Here is a 21277-nt window from a genome sequence, read left to right as displayed (position 1 = left end):
AAAACCTTACGCCCAATTTGTTTCTCTTCTCTTCTTCTGAAGTTACTCACATATTATACCAAAAAACACACCCACACATCTCCCCCCCCCCCAACCCCAAACAACAAAAGACACACATACATTCCTTCAGAACCACCTCCCTCTAAAACACATATAGCCACCGCCCCCCAAAACCGCCGTCATATCCGCCTTCTAAAATACACATAGCCATAGGTACGGTGATCTGGTAATCGCGCGGGTACCACTAATTAACCAGCTTTTTTTTCCTATGCTCCGCCGCATCGTGCGTATACAAAACTAGTTTATAAATAGTATAAGATAGTTTATTGTTAAAAATATCAAGAACATGTCCGCACGAGTCAACAACTTAAATACACTTAAACGAGTCATGCTCGAGCTTGGCTAAATTAAAAGACTCACGTTTATGAGTCATGAGTCGCAAAACATATACAAGGGTGTTTGGCTAGATTTTTATGAGCTTAAAAGGCTCAAAGCCATCAAGCATTCAAGCTCTTTTTCAATAAGCTGTTTTTTTCTTTTTCTTTTTTTTTTTTTTTTTTTGGTTGAAAAAGAGCTGCAAAATCAATCACAAAGTAATAGCCTCCTCCGGCCGGTTCTCAGCAAATCACACACAGTAACTCGCCGGAGACAATGGCGGGCATCGGCGGTGGACCCAATTTCTCAAACCAAAACTCAAACACATCATCATCGTCAGCTCCCCACTCTCATCATCACCATCATCAAGCTCCCAAAATCCTACTAGCCAAACCAGCCCTCGTCACAGCCGCCAAATACAACCACGGTGGCGCTCCCGCCGGCGATGACCCATCTTCATCACTCCGTTCTCGGCTTCCCTCAGTTGGGTTTCTCAATCTTTTATCAGATTCTTGGGATTTCCATACTGATCGTTTCCTTCCTGTATGTATATCTTTCTTTCACCTCTCTATTTTTAATTTTATACATTTTTCTGTTATTTGTTAGGCATCTTGTTAAACCTCGTACATTTGAGTCAAAAAGACTGTCATCCCAGATAACCCAAATAGGAAAACCTACTCCTTTTTTATCTATGAAGGAACTGCTCACTGCCGTCTTTCACGGGTTTTTTGTCCCCAATACCTCGACGGTGTATGGGTGAGGTTAAGATGTAGATGAACCTTACCTCTACCTAGGTAGAAAGGCTGCTTTAGGTTCTACCTAAATGGTAGAAAGGACCTATAGCATATGCATGGGATGAGGATCGAACTCTGACCTCCCTCTCTAGAGACCAGGATGTTTACCACTAATCCAAACCACGCTGCTTACTCCTTTTTATATATGATATGTTATATATATGAAAAAGTGTTTCTTTGTTGGGCAGTTTTTGACTGATAATACGGATTTTACGGTGATTGGAGTGATTGGTCCAACTGGGGTTGGAAAGTCTACTATTATGAATGAGATTTATGGCTTTGACGCGACCTCATCCGGTAACCTTTTTTTAACAATTACTCTGATTTATCTATTATTGCCATCAAAGTGTGAATAAACTGTCATTATATTGTCATTGCAAGTAATCAACAATTTTATATTTTTTAATTTTTTGATGTAACAAATTTGTTTCCTGTTACCAATATATGTAATGAACCTTCTATAACAGGTAAGATAGGCAAATATAATCACATGAACCATCACCATTATTACGTGATGTTATATTGTTATAGAATGTCACTTACATACGTTGGTATAATAATACAATCTTTTTACTTTAAACGGCAATATACACACGCATGCACGCACGACACATATATAGTTCATTACCTGCAATGAAAATTTGCTGGAAACGTTTGTTACATTACATACAATGTCACATCCCCTCATAACCTTTTTACAACATTTGAGGTTCATCGTCATCAAAATGTAATGTCCAACTGTAATTGTAGCATTATTATGGACATCTCTGTCATCTTCTGAATTCATAAACATTTCTAATTTGATTGTCAATACATGTAATTGACATTCTTTACATGGTAAAAATCGGTGACGTTACTTAATTTTACTTATATCATACAGAACTTACCTACATATGTTGACAACAGAGTAAAAACTTTTATGAGATAAGGTAACAGAAAATATGTTCATCACAAACAATGACATTTTGGTGAGAGTTCGTTACTTATTGATGCGATAACACCAAAACATAATTTGTTCTCATTTGCGTTTTTGACTTCATACTTGTCATACACAAATTTGAAGGGAGTTAGTTAAAATTTGGGAAGTTCATTTTAATCTTCTGAAAAACATTTTGATTATTGACTCTCAAACTCTATTGTTATAAGTGGGGAAACAGTCAACTTTTCAATACTCAAATGGTGTTCTGTTTTTATTGTTTGATGGGATTATATGGTGTTAATGATCCATCTGGTGTTATTTTCTAGGGATGTTACCTCCTTTTGCAATAGAATCGGTAGAGACCAAAGCAATGGCCAAACATTGTACGGTTGGTATTGAACCACGAATTACTTCTGAAAGGATTATACTTCTCGATACTCAGGTTCCCACTTTTAAACTCTCTTTTAAGCTTTTAGCTGTAGTCTCGGTAAGGATTGATTTTTGGAATAATCTTGCTTACGTTTGTATCTCATTCCGATCAATGCAGCCTGTTTTTAGTCCATCAGTTTTGGCTGAGATGATTAGACCTGATGGTTCATCCACGGTATCCGTTTGGGGTGGTGAATCTTTACCTGCTGAGTTGGCCCATGAACTGATGAGTATACAGGTTTGTGCTTAAATTTTGGCTTTGTTATTAGCATTATGCCTATTTCCTTAGACCAAAAGATGTTTATATTTCTATTGATTCTGGCAATCTGGCCATCTCCACATCTGTCTCTAAATGACCATATATTGACACATCCTGCAAGGAACCCTTCTAGCTTGGTGTTCTTTTGACCTCCATTTGTCACATCATACTGGTGGTTTCTGAAGGAGTACATGATAACAACATGTGGCGATTGATGGCAACGGTATGACTTCTTTTCTAATACGCTCACAAGTTTGATGGTACCCAAAGGATTTCAGGTAATGTCGTTTTGTGATTGGCAGGTGGATTTGTTGAAACATAGTATACCCGATCCATCCTCCTTGTCTCTTTCACACCCACAGAGCTTTAATACGGTATCTGATAAAGAGATTAAAGATAAAATGCAGGAGGTTGGAGAAGAATACATGGCTTCTCCTATTTTTGTTCACACAAAGTGAGTTGCTCTAGTAAAATAAATTCAAGAACATCAATATGTTTGTAAAGCTCCATCTATTTTTGCTGAATCTGGATGTAAAATTTTCAATTACACATATTGACTTACCTGTCTTATTGTTTGCAGACTCCATGACCAAGATCTTGCTCCCCATTATCTTGTGCAGATGAAAAAAGCACTTACGTGTTATTTTAGCTCCACTTCATTTAACAAACAGAAGCATCAGAATGCATCCAAAGAGAAGAACGTGTCTTCCCTGAATCCCGAAGATGATTCTGATCCTACGTTATTTAAGTCATTTTTTATCCCATCGAAATATAACACCGACTCTCTGCAATATGAGAGTTACTCTTCTTCCTTGTGGAAACTACGAGACCAGGTCTTTATCTCTCAGACTCTCTCTGTCTTCTGAGTTTTTTAGCTTTAGAGCTGGTATTATGGGTGGACAAGGCATGGGCCGGTTTGGTTTACCCGACAAAAATACTCAGTTAACAATATGTCAAATACGATTATAAAATATATACATTATTTTGAAAAATTCAGCATAAAAATGATTTAAAAGGCTTATGCATTGAAAGTAACCTTGGATGATGTTTGACCCATCCGAGATGTTTTCTTGTAAGCTAATTATTCTACCCATTTGGACATATATAAACAGAACACGATCCAAATGGAATCGTCGACGAGGTAAATGGCTCAAAGTTGCCACCAGTAAATATGATGTTTGGAAACTGGTCCTTTTTATGATAATTTCAAGAGTGCAACTTCTAAAGATCATTTTGCAATCCTGGTTTCAGGTCCTATCTATGGGTGGCCCTTCGTTTTCAAGAACTGTGTCTGAAAGAGACTGGCTGAAAAACTCCGGCAAGATATGGGAGCTAGTGAAGAACTCATCAACTATTTCTGATTACTGCAGGACATTACAAAGTTCTGGCTTGTTTAGGAGATAGTCTAAGTATATCATATTTCCCAATGTCAAAACTCAAAGACCATATAAACCAATGTGATGCTAGTTTAGTTTTGTTTTGTTTTGTTTTTGAAAAAGTAATTAAAGGATCTTTGACAGTTTGACTTGAAACCTATGTTTGTGTTGTCTCAATACCATGCTTATCTCTTTATTCCTTAGTGTCTACAATTTAGTGTCTCAATTGCAACCATCTTTACAATTCACACGTAAAAAAATATGTTAGTACACAATCTGAAGCATACTGATAAATTCCATGCATAATGTTTTCACAAAAATTCAAGTTGAACATCATTAATTTGTAAGGCAATCGTCAGCATTCTTACATATTTGATAGCAAAAATAACTTGGGCAGCTAACATTCTAAACACTACTAACATAAAACAACAGTGAATCTTAATCTTTGAGTGCAAATCCATCTAATAATTACTCCATCATCAGGTCTGATGAAGCTGGCTTATCTGATTTTCTGTTGTTCTTGCCTGCAAGAGATAGTAATCAAAGTCAGATTGATTTGTTCAATACAGAGCCCTTGAAATAACCGCTACAAATTAAAGGTCTGATTAGCAGAATAATCTTTAAAGACACCTACCCTTCCTGTCCTTCTTAGCAGCTCGCTTTGATTTAATTTTCACACCCTTCTTCATGTGAAATTGTAATGGGGATTTATTGCCTTCTTGAGATGATGCCCCTGATGCTGTTGTGAACAGACATAATGGTAAGACATACAATAGTCCATAAATATTGTCCGGACAACAAAACCAATTGACCAAACCTACTACATTAACAGAAGGAATATGCGACTCAAATCACTACTCAACTTGAAAAATATTCTTAGTCAACTAATTTAAGTCAAGTTGAGCTACAACAGTGCATACTTAAACATGTTAATGGGTGCACGGGGATTGTTTATTTTAAAATAGAAAAGCAATAAGAAACAACCCATTAAAAGACTCACCCACATAGCGACATTATCATGTTTGTGTTTTTCTACATTTACCTCACTACCCGTACTAAATACCTAGTCACCTGAGTCGAGCAGCACTTAAAAGCATCTAGCTAATACTATTACACTATTACTCATCTCCCACAATTATCAAAAATGAAGTCTTGCTCAAAGTTTTAACTTTTAAGCTAAGTCGAGCTCAAGCTTTGTAACATTCCGTCTAGACATATGATATCTCTACTCCTGACAGAACTATAATGTACAAAACTCACTATCTAAACTGAAATTATACAATAACTATACATTGATATATATAACCCAAAGGTACAAAAGTATATACAGATATATACACACACATATATATATAATATAATTTACCATCAGCAACAGCCATCTCAATATCTTCCATTGTAATTAGTCCCTTTTCAACTGCCTCCTTTTGGTCCTGATGAATGTTACAATATGATAAAAAAAAAGATTAAAACTTTAGACATGGGTATTCAATAAATCTCTATTATACACAATACCAACAAAAGAAAACAGGTATATATAAAGTTTATATCTATATCTATACATACACGGCGCCATTTCTTCAAAATCTTGCGCTTACGCTTGCCAGAGATGGTGGTGTTTTGGGGCTTATGTTTAAGCTTTCCGGTGTAAGCATCACCATGGACCGCCCTTTTCCGCTCTGCTATGGCAGCTCTCCGCCGCTTTTGCACCACGTTGAATACCGCCATTCTTTTAAGCTTCGGAGATTGTTGTAATTAGGGTTTTGAATGTTTGTTGTAAAGAGGGTTATTTGATTATCAAACATTTATAAAGTTTACCCCTATGGTATTAATATAGTGATAAGTTTAGGCCCTTAAGTTTTTGTTCTAAATTAATCTTGGATTTTTTTCTCGGGCAAATTGCAAAAATCGTTATTATGTTGTTTCATTTTTGTACGAAGTACCCTTCTTGAAAGTTATTATCAATGGGTGTCCTTGTGGTTGTTCTTTCATCCCAAAATCATTTCTTTTCTTAACGATGTTGTACTTTACTTGTTAACCCCTAACATATAAGTCATGTAAGGTAATTTTGCTCATTGCCTTTCTGTTTTAACTTTATGTTTTTATTTCTCATTTAACCAATTATTGGTATCCAAGTTCTCATCGTAATCTTTTTAGCATTGAAATCCAAATGATGTGTTCTTTAAATTAACTTATGCAAGAGTTTGCTAAACGAGCATTGTTTGAATCTTTATCTGGACAACAAAAAGGTTCTTCAGAGGAGAACCTTCACGGCTCAATGGTCCATCATTCAAGCACGTAATAATAACAACTCAAATGGCGCATGTTTTAATGTGAAAACAAAGGGCATTAAACATCATCGATAAATGCACCTAAGGAGTTTTACATGCAAAATTTCTTCCAACTGAAGGCTCATATCAAATCAGACGATTCCAAGCCCAAGGTATTAGTTGCAGAAACACAACATAAAAAAAAAAAGCTTTGTTGAGAATGTATGAAATTGGTACCTCTCAAGCGAATAAGAATAAGAGCTTGAGATACGACGCACCATGTGTCTAATGGAGCTTGTCGGAAATCAAAACATATCATTTGACAAATCACTTTGACTCCACCGTCCAATGGTTATTACCTTAAAAAAAAAAAGATACAAGTTCATATTTCATTTGATAAAGATCTGTTTTCATTCAAAACAAAACATAAAATGTCTTAAATGGGGGAGAATAAATCATACCACTAACCAATATGATTCCTACACCTATAAGGAGAGCCAACATGTCTTCATCAAAGAGAGATAAGCCAAATCTCTCTAATGGACCTACCACCAAATGGCTTCACGAAGAGCTAATTGTTTATTTTTGACATTAGAATTGGATGTATAAGCCATATGACTGGATCAATATATATAAGCCACCATGCATATGTCGCAAACGATAACAAAAAAACAAACCAATACATCGGTCATCATCATGGGAACGCCAACAATCTAAACTACATGTTGTGTTCGAATAAGCCAAGATGTTGATCATCGGTATGGGAACAATGTTGAACCTGAACTATATGTCGACGCTTAATTGAGGGCGGGGTGAGGGGAGATTCAGCGTTCACGTCTATCACGAACTCATACCCGATAATCTAAAACCAAGCTTACAAAAAATACCTTAATTACACAAGGAAAGAAACAAAACTCAAACTCAATAACTTTATTCTCTCTTCAGTCGTTCAAAATAATTGTAACATTCTCAAGATACAACAACAAAAATAAAATGGTAAAATCCAAAAATAGATAAAAATAAAAGCTAGTTAAATCCCTCATGTGCATGCACACAAGAGGCTTAATGGATCCAAACCAATGCTCGTTAGTGACAAAAATGATATTGGTATGAAACTTCCACATAGAGATATTGACACCAAAACATAGCGCAAGTGTTAAAATAGATAATTCCCCAAACCACAGGGGCATTTGTGAAATTAACTCCAAAGGTAAAAAGGAAAAAAAACTAAAAGTTTCCCCTACATGGTACAATTCTAGAAGACCTTTGGACTATGCAGCACCTATTTAAATCCAAAAAAAGGCTAGACTTTGCCAGACAGTCATATCCCACAAAAACTATCTTTAAACCTGATATATATTCAAAACTCAAAACCTTACACACACAAAAACACCTCAAAGTGTGTCTATACATATATACATATACATATATATATTCACTCGGTAACAGAGAAAAAAAGAGAGGGAACCAAAACCCATATCAATTTCAAAGTCTCCATCTTTTTCTCTCTCTCTCTGCATTCCCTTTACCTATTGTGCTTCAATTTAAAGCTTTCTTTTTTTACTCTAGTTTTTCTTTGGATTATTTTAGGGTTTTATAAAAAGTGGTTTTAGGGTTTTAGTTTTTAACCAATAATTTGATGGCTGCTGAAAAGCTTAGAGATTTAAGTCAGCCAATTGATGTTGGCGTTCTTGATGCTACTGTTGCTGCCTTTTATGGCACTGGATCTAAAGATGAGGTTTTTTATCCTTTGCCCTCCATCTGTTTTACATTTTCTTATAACACTGTTTTTTGTTTGGCTATAAATTTTTAGGTTTTTTATTTTTATTTTTATTTTTAGGGTTTATCTGATGTGGGTGTGTTTTGATTAGTGTACATTTAGTTGTAACGTATGGAAAGTAGTTATTTTTTTGGTTGTGTTTGTGGAAAAAATTCTGGGTAGTGCTTAAGAAGCCGTTGTAGAATTGAAAGACAGATTTTTTGGTTGCAGTTTCTTGTTGGGATATAAATTTTGGTTTTCTTTTGTATGTATTTAGGGTGTTCATATGATATGGGTGTGTTTTGATTGGCATACATTTTATATGCAAAGGAGTTATCTTTTATCATTGTGTTTGACGGTTTGTAAAACAAACTGTGGGTAGTGCTTTGTCTTTAAAGACTTAAAGTTATGTGATATGTGCGTGTTGTGATTAATAACCTAGCTCTAGTGTATGAAAAGTAGTTATCTTTTTTTTGGCTTTGTTTGTAGATTAATTTGTGGGTAGTGCTTAAGTTATTATTTTAGAATTGTAACATTAGGTGTTTACTTTGCCCCTATTTTGTTATTGCAGTTTCCTTGTCGGATATTCATTATAGTTTTTGTATGTAGCCAGGGTTTAATTGAATATGGTTTGATAAGTGCACATTGTAGTGCATGTAAAGTAGTTGATCTCTTTTGATTGTGTTTTTGGAAAAAGTTTGCGAGTAGTGCTTAAGAAGAGTAACAATTATTATATAGTTGAAAGATGATGTTTCTATTTTGCCCCTAGTTTAGTTTAATGTGGGTGGATTTAGTATACATTCTATTGTAATGTACGGAAAGTACTTGTCTTTTTGGTTTTGTTTGATGCCATGCTTAGAGGTTCATGCTATTTGAGCAATGGAAAATAGATTTTGTGTCTAATGAAACAAATATATAAGGCAATTGCACTTTTACCATCGTGCTCTTGTTGTAGGTTTTGATGGATATGCTGCGTTAGATGGTGATCATGAGTATTTTGAGTAATGTGAAATGAGTGCATGACATATATATTCAATGATTGTCGTGTAAAGTTTAGGGAGATTAGTATGATTTGTTCATTTTGATGTTATGATTCAGAAAGAAGCAAGAATAACATATGTATGATATGAAATTCATACTTAGATTAATAGAATGGTGGCCCTTATCCTCTTGGAGTATCAGGGTGCATTAGATATTAATGCCTACAAATATATTGAATATGTTATTCTTAATCTTAGGTTTCTTAGTTGGTGGAGTATGCATTAGATTTTGGTCCTGTTCGTTCCTATTCTTTTATGTGATATCTCATCCTTTTAATTGATCTTGTTGATTTAATTTTTATTAGTGGTATTTCTCATGCTTACCTTTCTATACAGAGGACTGCAGCTGATCAAATTTTGCGGGAGTTGCAAAATAATCCAGACATGTGGCTTCAAGTGGTTCACATTCTTTCAAATACGCAGAACTTGAATACCAAGTTCTTTGCTTTACAGGTAATTATATACATCTTCTGTCGTGCACAGCTTGTGAAAGAAACTTTCTTTTTGCACTCAACACACAACTATAGAAGTGACTTCATATGAGATAATTGATCCACTTTCTAGAATCCACTGCTTTCCGTATCTCAAAATGAAGATAGTTGGTGGCAGGCTGGCAGAAGGGGTGCATCCACATATAGTTTTATTTCAGTACTCCTGTAGCTGGAGAGATACAACACTTAACAGTGTACACTGTTAAAAGTATACATTTTGTAAAAAATTTAATAGGATTAGTAATGATAGACATACTTGGAAGCCAATAGCTCTATAGTATTGTTGGAAAGTTCCTATGCCTTTTTCATTCCATTTGCTTTATATGAATGATATATGCTGCCTTGCTGGTCAAAAGGAATATTGATGATAAATGGTAAATATATTTGATTATAAAGATTTGCATGTCTTCTGTGCAATGAAGTTCACCTCAACCAACAAACAATTAGTAAAAAGTTCAAGGTCAGCATTCCTTTTGTGTTGTAAGAAAAGGTAGGGCTTAACTGTAACTTGTCAATGTTTCTTATGCTATAGAAGTCATACCATGTGGTGTAAGCATAAGCTGACAACGTGAAGGCTGCTTGCTGCATGCTCTTTTTATTCTATAAAACAAACTACCTTTCCCCCTTTTAAACTATCTATCTTTAAAAAACCCAAAATACCTTTAAGTTTCAACACTCTCAACCCACACACTATATCCACCTAAAATACCTCCAAAAAATTTCCAGCCGTATCTACCCATCTCCATTATCCACTAATTTAAATATTTCCACATAATATACCTATAATACTCTTTATGAAAGTATCTACAACATACATCCCTCAACCCTTAAAATTGCTACATTACCCCCTTTTACATTAATAACCTCACTGCTACTGCCACCACTGCTGTCACACGTCTCCTCCACAACCTAACACCGCCACCACCACCACCCATCGTCGCCACCGCCGCTGTATCTCACGCGTACCCCTCTAGTTTCATATTTTCTATCTCTCTAAAAGGGTTAAATCAATTCAAATATAATAACTGAATGTTAATGGCTTTCAATTCAGATCTGCAGCACAATGCTTTTAAGGTGTCATGTACTCTGCCCTTGGTAGCTGCTTCTGACGCTAGGCATAAAGTTATGTTATTTATTTGTGCAGGTTCTTGAAGGCGTTATCAAGTACAGGTGGAATGTATTGCCTGTAGAACAAAGGGATGGAATGAAAAACTACATATCGGATGTTATTGTAAAGGTTTGGGTGCTTCATCTTTAGTTTTAATCATGCTGTAAACTTTTGTTACTGATCGCATTAAATTTTTGATATTGAAATTTCCTCATGTTGTATAGCTTTCCAGTAACGAGGGATCTTTTCGCCTAGAAAGGTTGTATGTCAATAAACTTAACATTATACTAGTCCAGGTGAACTGTTTTGTTAATCTGCTTTTTTTAAAAAAATAATTATTTTAAGCAAAAAGGTGGAATTTGGATGATTGACTTGCAACTAATATTCAGATTTTGAAGCACGAGTGGCCAGCCAAGTGGCGCAGCTTCATACCTGATCTGGTTACAGCAGCAAAAACTAGTGAAACAATATGCGAGAATTGCATGGCTATATTAAAAGTACGTATGACAGATCCCATGCATCTACTATTCTTATCTTGTTTCCCCATTGTGCATGTGTTTACGTATAAATTGTTCTTTTTTCAGCTTCTAAGTGAGGAGGTGTTTGATTTCTCAAGGGGTGAAATGACCCAACAGAAGATTAAAGACCTGAAACAATCTTTGAACAGGTAACAGTTATACCTGTATCTTTTGCTTATGTTGTTGGATTTTTGGTTAATGATCTTGTCATATATTAGACTAAATTTTTATCATTGACTGTGTGTGTGTGGCCTCAACAGTGAGTTTCAACTCATACATGAGCTATGCTTATATGTGCTATCAGCATCTCAAAGACCCGAGCTTATTAGAGCTACATTAGCCACGTTGCATGCTTTCCTTTCTTGGATTCCTTTGGGCTATATTTTTGAGTCTCCACTGGTGTGTAATATCTTCTAATCTAAACTCTAGATCTCTTTAAAGATTTTTGGCGTATTCTTGTATTTATGGAATATATATTGTGCAGCTGGAGACACTTCTTAAGTTTTTTCCCATGCCATCATATCGTAATCTAACTCTTCAGTGCTTGACAGAGGTAATACTTATTTTCTGCATTTCTTAAAGTCATGGAATACCTTGCTGACGATGCTATTAATTAAATGTGTTCTTTCTTCTTCTGTCTTTCTGGCACAGGTTGCTGCCCTAAACTTCGGAGATTTTTTCAATGCTCAATACGTTAATATGTATAACATATTTATGGTCCAGTTGCAGGTATGTGCAATTGTATTCAGTAAATGATTTTGGTATTAATAATCTTACTTCTATATGTGGTTCAGCTGATTTTTGATCATGTGTTATGGTTTCCTTTAGATTGTTCTACCTACAAATGCGAATATACCCTATGCTTATGCAAATGGTTCTTCCGAGGAACAGGTACGCACACTCTTTCAGATTGCTGTTGTCATGTTTAAGTTTTTCAATATGTGATCCAACTTAGAGTCTCAACTTTACTCTTTTCCAGGCATTTATTCAGAATTTGGCATTGTTTTTTACTTTATTTTACAAGGTAAGTACTTGTATTTGACAAAATGCTGAACTACTTTTCTTTGTCTCTATTGCTGTAATTGGTTATTCTTTTTTAAGCATCGATTAAATATTTCTATATGCAGTTTCATATTCGTGTACTGGAATCTGCACAAGAAAGCATCAATACACTTCAGATTGGCCTTGAGTATCTCACACGCATTTCTTATGTTGATGATACTGAGGTTTTCAAGGTATGCTTTTTTGTTCGGTAATTCAACCTTTCCTCTTATCCCAGTCTTGTTTAAGGTTAGCTATGAGCATAATATGTAAAGTACAAGTTGTTTAACTTATCTTTTAATATTTTGATTAACAGGTTTGCTTGGACTACTGGAATTCTCTGGTGTCGGAACTTTTTGAGGCAAACCACAATTTTGAAAACCCTGCATCAACTGCAAACATGATGGGGTTGCAGGTAAGCTGTTCTTTATAATGTAGGTTACTTTAATATTATTATGGTGGAAAACGCATTGTTCTAGTTTTTCTTTATCTACTTTCTGCATTGCAGATGGGTATGGTTGATGGTCTTGGTACACAGTTGATGCGAAGGAGGCAACTATATGCTGCACCGATGTCAAAGCTAAGATTACTAATGATATCACGCATGGCAAAGCCTGAAGAAGTATTAATTGTGGAAGATGAAAATGGGAATATTGTTCGTGAAACTTTGAAGGATAATGATGTTCTTGTCCAGTATAAGGTAATTTGTTGTTTATTTACTTTATGATAAAGACATGAAGTTATAATATAGTAAATAAAAGAAATGTTACATTTACAATAAGGGAAATGATCCCTACACAACCATTTTTAGCCATACACAACACATGTTGTGTAGGGATCACCTCCCTTACAATAAACTTCTTCCAAAATGAAGTGGCTTATGAAGTTGGAACTTTATTTTGAATTTTAATTTCTTTTTCCTCTCATTTCGTTCCCTCTCATATTTTGCTGGAGCCACATCATGGTCCAAGATTTATTTTTTTTAATTGGTGTAGTTTTACTCAACAACTTAATAAGTTATTACTAACCAACTGTAAATCAAATACACATGGATCTCAAAATGCTTATTAATTTTTTAGAGTTTTTATTCTCTCAATTGTTGAATAAATTGAATATTTGCAGATTATGCGGGAAACGCTTATTTACTTGGCACATCTTGATCATGATGATACTGAAAAGCAGGTATGGTTCAGTTCAACTTTTGGTTGTATACCTTTGAATGGGGTTGGATTTGGATCTATGATCTTATCATTTGTATGTTCTATTAAATGTTTTATTAATTGTAGTCGATTTATGTTTTGTTTTCATGAACTTACATTAAAAGTTTACCTATGTGACTTTAAGTTACAATGTCATGACATATTTTTGTTTCTTTTGATTCTTGGGTGGTACCAGATGTTGAAGAAATTGAGTAAACAACTGAATGGCGAGGACTGGACTTGGAATAACTTGAATACACTGTGTTGGGCTATAGGATCGGTTTCTGGATCCATGATGGAAGAGCAGGTATGCACCCATCATATGGTTGTCTGTGGAGGCAGTAATTTTAGCCCATTTACTTGTGTAGGAATCAATTTAGTTGTGTTATATATCTGACGGATCAAACTGATAAATCGAACGAAGTTAGCTTAGATTGGTTAGATAATTATGAAACTATAAATGCGTAGATTTTAATATACATTCTTTTAGTAAATAGCTTGTTTTTCTATACAATATGATTTATGCAGTTGTATTTTTGCACTACAAGTATTGATTATAATCGCGAGAAAATATGAAATAAGTATTTTTGCTATGCCAGCTCTACCCATTTTGACCTACACCAAAAGTTACTTGATTTGACCTCGAGTTTAAAACCCTACGTGTTTATTTTGCCACCTCTAGCATTTAATGATGTCAGATAGCCAGGTTTTTAGTTTGGTGTCCTATTTTACACCCAGAGAGGAATGGAAATCTGGATTCTGTCATTCTTCCGCATCATGGTTCCATGTTTATTCCACACCCCTTTGATACACTAATGTGTTTACTTTGTAATTTCATATCTGATCTATATATTTATTTATGTTTGCTAGGAGAACAGGTTTCTCGTTATGGTTATACGTGACCTACTGAATCTCTGTGAAATAACTAAAGGAAAGGACAACAAAGCTGTTATTGCAAGTAATATCATGTAAGATTGTTTACTTCTGTTTCAGTAATTTCTAACAGTTTGCCGTTGGCTATGCAACTAATTGGGTCTGACATTGCATTCAACACCTTATGTGTGCTACCAGGTATGTTGTTGGACAATATCCAAGATTTTTACGGGCCCATTGGAAGTTTTTGAAAACCGTTATAAACAAGTTGTTTGAGTTCATGCATGAAATTCATCCAGGAGTTCAGGTTATTCACATATCTATATTAGATGTATAACTGTTGCAGTGAAGCTTTTTAATTCCATTAGTAGGTGTTGTGTATATATGAGCTATAGGGCTTCCCTTTTGTAGCAATTTGTTCTGAATTTACTATATTTTGCTCGTCCAAGTGTGGTCTAATTGGAGGTTAATCTGATTTCAGGATATGGCTTGCGACACCTTTTTGAAGATAGTACAGAAATGCAAGCGCAAGTTTGTCCTAGTGCAGGCAATTCTCTTTCTAATTTCATCACAAGTTTCTACTTTTTTTTATCTGCTTAGAAATACATGAGTAATCGAGTATTAGACATGATTTAACTTTGTGCTTGCTACAGGTTGGAGAGAATGAGCCATTTGTCTCTGAACTTCTCACAACGCTTCCAACCACCATTGCAGACCTTGAACCCCACCAGATACATACATTTTATGAATCAGTAAGTCCAAGTATTCCAATATGAAGTTATTTTCTTATTACAGTATCCTTCAGTTTTCTAGTAATCACAAATATGTTGCTGTGCCGTTCCAAAAAAAACTTGTTGCTGTGTTCTTTTGCTAGGTTGGTCAGATGATTCAAGCAGAAACCGAGGCAACAAAACGGGATGAGTATCTGCAGAGGTTGATGAATCTTCCCAATCAGGTACGAGTTCGTTTAGGATATTTGCTATTATGGTCTCCTGGTAAGTATTGTGCTTCATAAGTCACATTTATGCAGAAATGGGCCGAGATTATAGGACATGCACGTGGTAATGTTGATTTCTTGAAGGATCAAGATGTTATTAGGACGGTGCTTAACATATTGCAGGTTTGTGTTTTGTTATTTGTGGTGTTTAAATTGGATTTTATTTACTTAGGTATGTTATTTTTAAATTATTTGATTTGCAGACAAATACAAGTGTTGCCAGCTCGCTTGGAACATATTTCTTGCCACAAATAACTCTAATCTTTTTGGACATGCTTAACGTTTATAAGTACGTTAGCCAACTTATTTATATGTTCTGGTATGCCATCCATAGTTTTTGTCAAGTAATTAACACTTGCTTAATGCTAATTTCAAAATAAATGCATTAAACAGAATGTACAGTGAACTTATATCATCTAGCATTGCTGAAGGGGGGCCCTATGCTTCCAGGACTTCCTATGTGAAGCTTCTGAGGTAAGTCTAGGCAAATAGTCGGCTCTCTTCAATAGAATTTATGTTGATATTTAAAAAATTAAAGAATGGACTACCTTAATTACATCCGTCTTCACAGGTCAGTAAAGAGGGAAACCCTCAAGCTCATTGAGACTTTTCTGGATAAGGCTGAAGATCAACCACAGATTGGAAAACAGTTTGTGCCCCCTATGATGGATCCCGTATTGGGTGACTATGCTCGGAATTTGCCCGACGCTCGAGAATCTGAAGTTTTGTCTCTCTTTGCCACAATAATAAACAAGTATGTTCTCCTGCGGTGCTCATAACTGGTCAAAGTTGATGTGGTTTAGAACTGGGCTTGTTTTAGTTATTATTATTATTATTTTGCAAATGATGAAAGCATTAGTTATGATCCTAATACCAAAATAATGTTTTACTTCAATCATATGTGGTTTAAGCTAAATGATCTAACTCATTGACTGGTCTCCTTTCTCTATTATAGTTGTCTGACTCGTTTTCTTCGTTTGAGATTAAAATCAATAAGTTAATGGTCGAAATAACCTACTCTAGGCATAGGCGATTCATTAATGGCAGTAAACATCCATATGCATATCCATATTCGTATTTGATTTTCGTCAAATTTGTTCATCCATATCCACCTATGATAGATCGGGTAAGCGGATGTCGATCAGGTCGGGTGACCATTGCCATTCCTAGACAGAACTTATGGTTATTATGCCCAAGTAGGTTTCTATATAGACTGATTTGCTTCCTTGAATTTTTTGTATATTGAATATAGGTACAAGATTGCAATGATAGATGATGTTCCTCGTATATTTGAAGCTGTTTTCCAATGCACTCTGGAGGTTATTATCTCTTTATTCATTTATTTTATATTTTTATCTTATATATGAATGTTATGCATAAAAAAGGCAGTTTAACATGATTTTGTTTACTGCATGGCACATTTTATCTATTGCTGGTTATAACATGCCAATTTTTTCAACAGATGATAACCAAGAACTTTGAAGATTACCCTGAGCACAGACTCAAGTTCTTCTCATTACTGCGGGCCATAGCTACATATTGTTTTCGAGCTTTAATCATGCTTTCACCCGAGGTTTGTCTTCATATTCTTTATTCATTCTAGTTATTCTGATCTTTACATGTTTTTTTGCTAATGATTTTAATATTGTCTTATAGATATAGCTGCTTCTGTTTTACACATTTATCATCTTAATATTGTGGACTTTTAGTTTTAATTTCTATCTTCTTGCATCAGCAATTGAAACTTGTAATGGATTCTGTCATGTGGGCATTTCGACATACGGAGAGGAACATTGCGGAAACTGGGCTTAATCTCTTATTGGAGATGCTTAAAAACTTCCAGGTATGATTTGTGACACTTGGTCTTCTGTATGTATATGTAGATATATTTGTGTAACGATATGTGTTTTTGCTTTACGCAGAATTCCGAGTTCTGTAATCAGTTCTACCGATCTTATTATGTGCTTATCGTGCAAGAAATATTTGCTGTCTTGACGGACACATTCCATAAACCGGGATTTAAATTGCACGTCTTAGTGCTTCAACATTTATTCTGCCTGGTATGTTATGCACTGTTGCACTTGGTCTAGTATCTCCTGTATTTCAGTAACTTTTGTAGAGGTGGCAATTTCGATTCATTTAGTTAAGATGGCAGCAGGTTGAAACTTGAAGTCTGACATGGTTTTTAAAAGCTTAAAACTTCCTCAGCATTTTCATTCTGAAAGTTATATTATTGATTTAATACTAGCATTTTACCCGCGCAATGTGGCGGTGGTGGTGGTAGTGGCGGTGGTGTGGTGGTGGCAGCAGTGGTTGGTAGTGGTGGTGGCGTGACGGGTGGTGGCGGTGTGATTATTATTGTAAAAATAATTAATATAAAAGGGTAGTGTAGTTATTTTAGGAGTTCATGGATCTATATTGTAAATTATTTCATTAAGGGTATTATAGGTATTGTAAGTGAAGATGTTTAAATTAATGAATAAAAGAGAGAATTAATTCATTAAGGGTAGAATAGTCATTTCACATGGGGACATTTGTATGAGAGAGGGTGTTGAAAAGTGTTGGGAGAGAGTGTGGTAATATTTATAAAGTAGTAGAGATAGGTCCTGTTATTCTAATTGGAGAAAAATGGTTTGGGCTGACCCAAGCTGTACTAAAATTATACGTTGACTATTGGCCCGAATCATACACATTACCCATTACCCCCCAATTTGCCACCTCTTTATTATGGTTATGGACTTATGGTGCGAATTTCAGGTGGAATCTGGTTCTCTGACTGAGCCTTTATGGGATGCATCCACTGTGCCGTATCCATATCCTAACAATGGGATGTTTGTTAGAGAGTATACTATTAAGCTTCTTGGTGCCTCCTTCCCCAACATTTCAGCATCTGAGGTAAGTGATGAACTTAAATGCCTTACTCTTTCTTTTTCTTTTGCAATTTTACTCTACTCGTTTAATAAGACCACTCTTCAGGTCTCAAAGTTTGTAAATGGACTCTTCGACTCGAGAGCTGATCTTGGAACATTCAAAAACCACATACGGGACTTTCTTGTTCAGTCAAAAGAATTTTCAGCACAGGTAAGTGTCAAACAACAATGTTGATTGAGATACATGAATGGAGAATTAATCTTTGATTATGTCATTGCTGATACCATTCAGTGCTATTTTGGGGTTATTAGTCAAAGAGAGTCCTACCTGTAAGAACAAGTGGCATTTTTATATTCCAGAGGTCATATGGGTAAAATCGTAAAATTAACTGAAGTAGGTATGGGTCTACCGAGTTAAACAGGCCAAAATAGTACTCTATTGATGGCCAGGTGCATAACCTCTCCACTCGCCTATTTTGTTGTCTCAGTTTTGTTTTATTTAACCTAATTAACTTGATTACTTCCCATGAAACGCATATTTGCCATGTGTGCTTGGTGCTTAGATTTGTCATAAACTTTTTATTTGCAATTTGTGTAGGACAACAAGGATCTGTATGCAGAAGAAGCAGCTGCTCAGAAAGAGAGAGAAAGACAACGAATGCTTAGTATTCCCGGACTTATTGCACCCAACGAGATTCAAGACGAGATGGTTGACTCATAGAAGTTTAATATATGGAGTTAGTCATTATCATTTTTTAATTATCTTTTTGTTACTTGTATTCGGGCAGGGCCTGATACCCTACATTTGTGGAGATCAATAGTTTCCATCCTCCCATCACAAATTTTTACTTGGGCTTCTGTGGTGTGAACTTTAGCTCACATGTTTTCTCTAATTTTTTGTGGAGGGTACAGTACGGGGTTTGGCATTTAATGGGCTCGGTGGTGTAGAGCGGTAATAGTAGTAGCCCTAGGTGGTCATTATGTAGGAAGATATAGGGGATTGGTTGGTCATAGACACATTGTAGTTGATGAAAACATGGTTGTGGGTTGTGTTTCAAAATACTTGTAATGTATGATAATCATTATTAAACGCATTGGCGAATCATTAGTATCAGTTGGGAAGCCCTTTTCATGTTAATTTCTGTCTTGTCTATAACCATTATGAAATGCAGTCTTTACATATTTGAGCTGATATCAATGTCACTTTGATTTGGTGGGGTTTTAGTTAGAACAATAAGAGCGGTTCTTTTTGTGATTGCTGAATCAACTTCGTTTACTTTTTGGTACTACATTTTACGGCAACTTCTTAAACTCTCATAGAGAGTTGGATTTCTAATCTTAGACTAAAAAATTTGACATCATCAGGAAAAATGTCAATGCATTACTGATTAGGCCAATTGACTCTTTCCATTATTCCATATATCATTTAAGTTCCATATGTAAGCTTAGACGTGAAATAATCTTATATTCAATTTTCTTATATTTGAGTACTAACATTTTATTGTGCAATGCAACAGTGGTGATGGTGGTGGTAGCGGCGGTGTGGTGTTGGCGGTGGTGGTTAGTAGCGGTGGTGGCGTAACGGGTGGTAATGGATTTATGTTGTAAATTTAAGGGTATTAATAAGTATTTTAAGTGGAAAATTTTAAATTAATTAATAAATGAAAGAAAATTAATTAATTCATCAAGGGTGGAATGGTCATTTCATATGAGGACATTAAGTGTTGAAAAGTGTTCAGAGAAAGAATGTGATAATTTTTATAAAATATTAGAGATATAATGTATAGGTTAGGGATGTGCACGGGTTGAAACCCGGCCCGAACCGTCATGACCCATGGCCCGAGATGGCATGAAAAATGGAATCGTGACCCGCTCGTTAACCTCCCGGGCGGGTCGGTTCGGGCTCGGGATTTACCGGTTCGGGTTCGGGTTTTAAGATTTGACCCGAAAATGGCTACTTTGAGCTTTTGTTTTGAGAAGAAGAAGGTAACGAGCATGAAAATGGATGGTAAGACTGCGCTTCTGACTTTTGAAGTGCATCGTTTTGGTGGAGTATTGGATGAGCCCTGGATTTTTTTATTGAAGAGAAGCAGAAACAAAAAGCTATGTGTGTGTTAGGTGTGGATGAAGTTGGAGGAAGATAAGTACATTGGGTTTGGAAAACAGAAGTGAGCTCACGTGATTCTTTTTAGTGGGTTACTCATAATCAATTTTGAAAATTGATATACTACTCCTATTTGTCTTTTGATATTCAAGTCTTTTGATTTCTAAAATAGAAAATTAATATAATTATGTAATTATAATAAATAAAATAATGAAAGGTGTATTGTCATAGTCATGAGTCATGACAACTCTGATCCATCACAATAATATAATGATATATAATTTTTCCATAGCCTTACACTTTATAGATATAGATAGACTAATATATATATATAATTAATATGATAATAAAAAACTATACTTTCAACCTTATTTTTATTCAACCGAAGCAAAAGCGGATCTTACCTATCCCACCATTTCATCTTTCATTTCTCTTCATATAATTATAAAAACCTATACATATACATGTCTATATTCCGTTATTCACCATCTATATAATTCAGTACTTGGTTATCTCCTTCTTCAAGTACATCATAGAAGTAGGTACATAGTAAGTATGGTTCAATATACTCTTTTTATTTCATGGGTTATCTTTTTTTTGCTCTCTTTCTCTTCTTCTTGAAGCATACATAACATATATATACATAATTACATATATATATTGAGCTGTGTCACACTGTCACGGGTTTACACGGGTCAAACCGCGGTTTCTGACCCGGACCGGCCCGAGAACCGAGAATCATCAATATCATGAACCGTGAACCGGCCCGTTTGGGTGTCGTGCGGGTCGGGCACGGGCGGGTCAGTGGCGGGTCACGGGTTTCCGGTCCAAATTCTCATCCCTAGTATAGGTAAA

The 21277-nt window shown here is 35.4% G+C and overlaps 3 protein-coding genes across 3 annotated transcripts; 2 read left to right on the top strand and 1 right to left on the bottom strand.

The window, feature by feature from the left end:
* The first annotated feature begins 556 nt into the window (after positions 1–556).
* Positions 557–4308, top strand: LOC122588494 (protein SMG9-like). The gene is made up of 8 exons (XM_043760626.1): positions 557–918; positions 1358–1466; positions 2415–2530; positions 2636–2755; positions 2910–2999; positions 3079–3230; positions 3357–3609; positions 4028–4308. Exons 1-8 carry the CDS (start codon positions 652–654, stop codon positions 4178–4180), a joined length of 1260 nt encoding a protein of 419 aa, XP_043616561.1. The 5' UTR covers positions 557–651; the 3' UTR covers positions 4181–4308.
* A 152-nt stretch (positions 4309–4460) lies between these two features.
* Positions 4461–5931, bottom strand: LOC122589305. The gene is made up of 4 exons (XM_043761581.1): positions 5719–5931; positions 5519–5585; positions 4787–4891; positions 4461–4676 (listed from the first exon to the last, which is right to left on the bottom strand). The coding sequence occupies exons 1-4, from the start codon at positions 5878–5880 to the stop codon at positions 4621–4623; spliced, it is 390 nt and encodes a 129-aa protein (XP_043617516.1). The 5' UTR covers positions 5881–5931; the 3' UTR covers positions 4461–4620.
* Positions 5932–7771: 1840 nt separating this feature from the next.
* Positions 7772–19456, top strand: LOC122587016 (protein EXPORTIN 1A). The gene is made up of 32 exons (XM_043759076.1): positions 7772–8160; positions 9558–9674; positions 10857–10949; positions 11045–11116; positions 11210–11317; positions 11405–11487; positions 11599–11737; positions 11823–11891; positions 11990–12067; positions 12167–12229; positions 12318–12362; positions 12466–12573; positions 12696–12794; positions 12888–13079; positions 13502–13561; positions 13775–13885; positions 14449–14546; positions 14650–14758; positions 14933–14998; positions 15105–15203; positions 15326–15406; positions 15482–15571; positions 15652–15737; positions 15842–15922; positions 16020–16202; positions 16701–16767; positions 16911–17021; positions 17184–17291; positions 17371–17508; positions 18206–18343; positions 18425–18529; positions 18917–19456. Exons 1-32 carry the CDS (start codon positions 8062–8064, stop codon positions 19037–19039), a joined length of 3219 nt encoding a protein of 1072 aa, XP_043615011.1. The 5' UTR covers positions 7772–8061; the 3' UTR covers positions 19040–19456.
* The last annotated feature ends 1821 nt before the right edge of the window (positions 19457–21277 follow it).

This window comes from Erigeron canadensis, chromosome 2 (genome assembly GCF_010389155.1).
Source record: "Erigeron canadensis isolate Cc75 chromosome 2, C_canadensis_v1, whole genome shotgun sequence".
Lineage (NCBI taxonomy): Eukaryota > Viridiplantae > Streptophyta > Magnoliopsida > Asterales > Asteraceae > Erigeron > Erigeron canadensis.
Note: the sequence above shows the minus strand (reverse complement) of the source record. Positions and strands in the feature narration are given on the sequence as shown.

Coding starts and splice junctions, on each gene's coding strand:
- LOC122588494 (XM_043760626.1), top strand. CDS start 652: ATGGCGGGCATCGGCGGTGGACCCAATTTCTCAAACCAAAACTCAAAC. Junction 3,000..3,078: donor TGTGGCGATTGATGGCAACG/GTATGACTTCTT, acceptor TGTGATTGGCAG/GTGGATTTGTTGAAACATAG. Junction 3,231..3,356: donor CCTATTTTTGTTCACACAAA/GTGAGTTGCTCT, acceptor TATTGTTTGCAG/ACTCCATGACCAAGATCTTG.
- LOC122589305 (XM_043761581.1), bottom strand. CDS start 5,880: ATGGCGGTATTCAACGTGGTGCAAAAGCGGCGGAGAGCTGCCATAGCA. Junction 4,892..5,518: donor TGAGATGGCTGTTGCTGATG/GTAAATTATATT, acceptor TGTTCACAACAG/CATCAGGGGCATCATCTCAA. Junction 4,677..4,786: donor TGCTAAGAAGGACAGGAAGG/GTAGGTGTCTTT, acceptor TATCTCTTGCAG/GCAAGAACAACAGAAAATCA.
- LOC122587016 (XM_043759076.1), top strand. CDS start 8,062: ATGGCTGCTGAAAAGCTTAGAGATTTAAGTCAGCCAATTGATGTTGGC. Junction 11,488..11,598: donor CTGAAACAATCTTTGAACAG/GTAACAGTTATA, acceptor TGGCCTCAACAG/TGAGTTTCAACTCATACATG. Junction 14,999..15,104: donor GCAAGTTTGTCCTAGTGCAG/GCAATTCTCTTT, acceptor TGCTTGCTACAG/GTTGGAGAGAATGAGCCATT.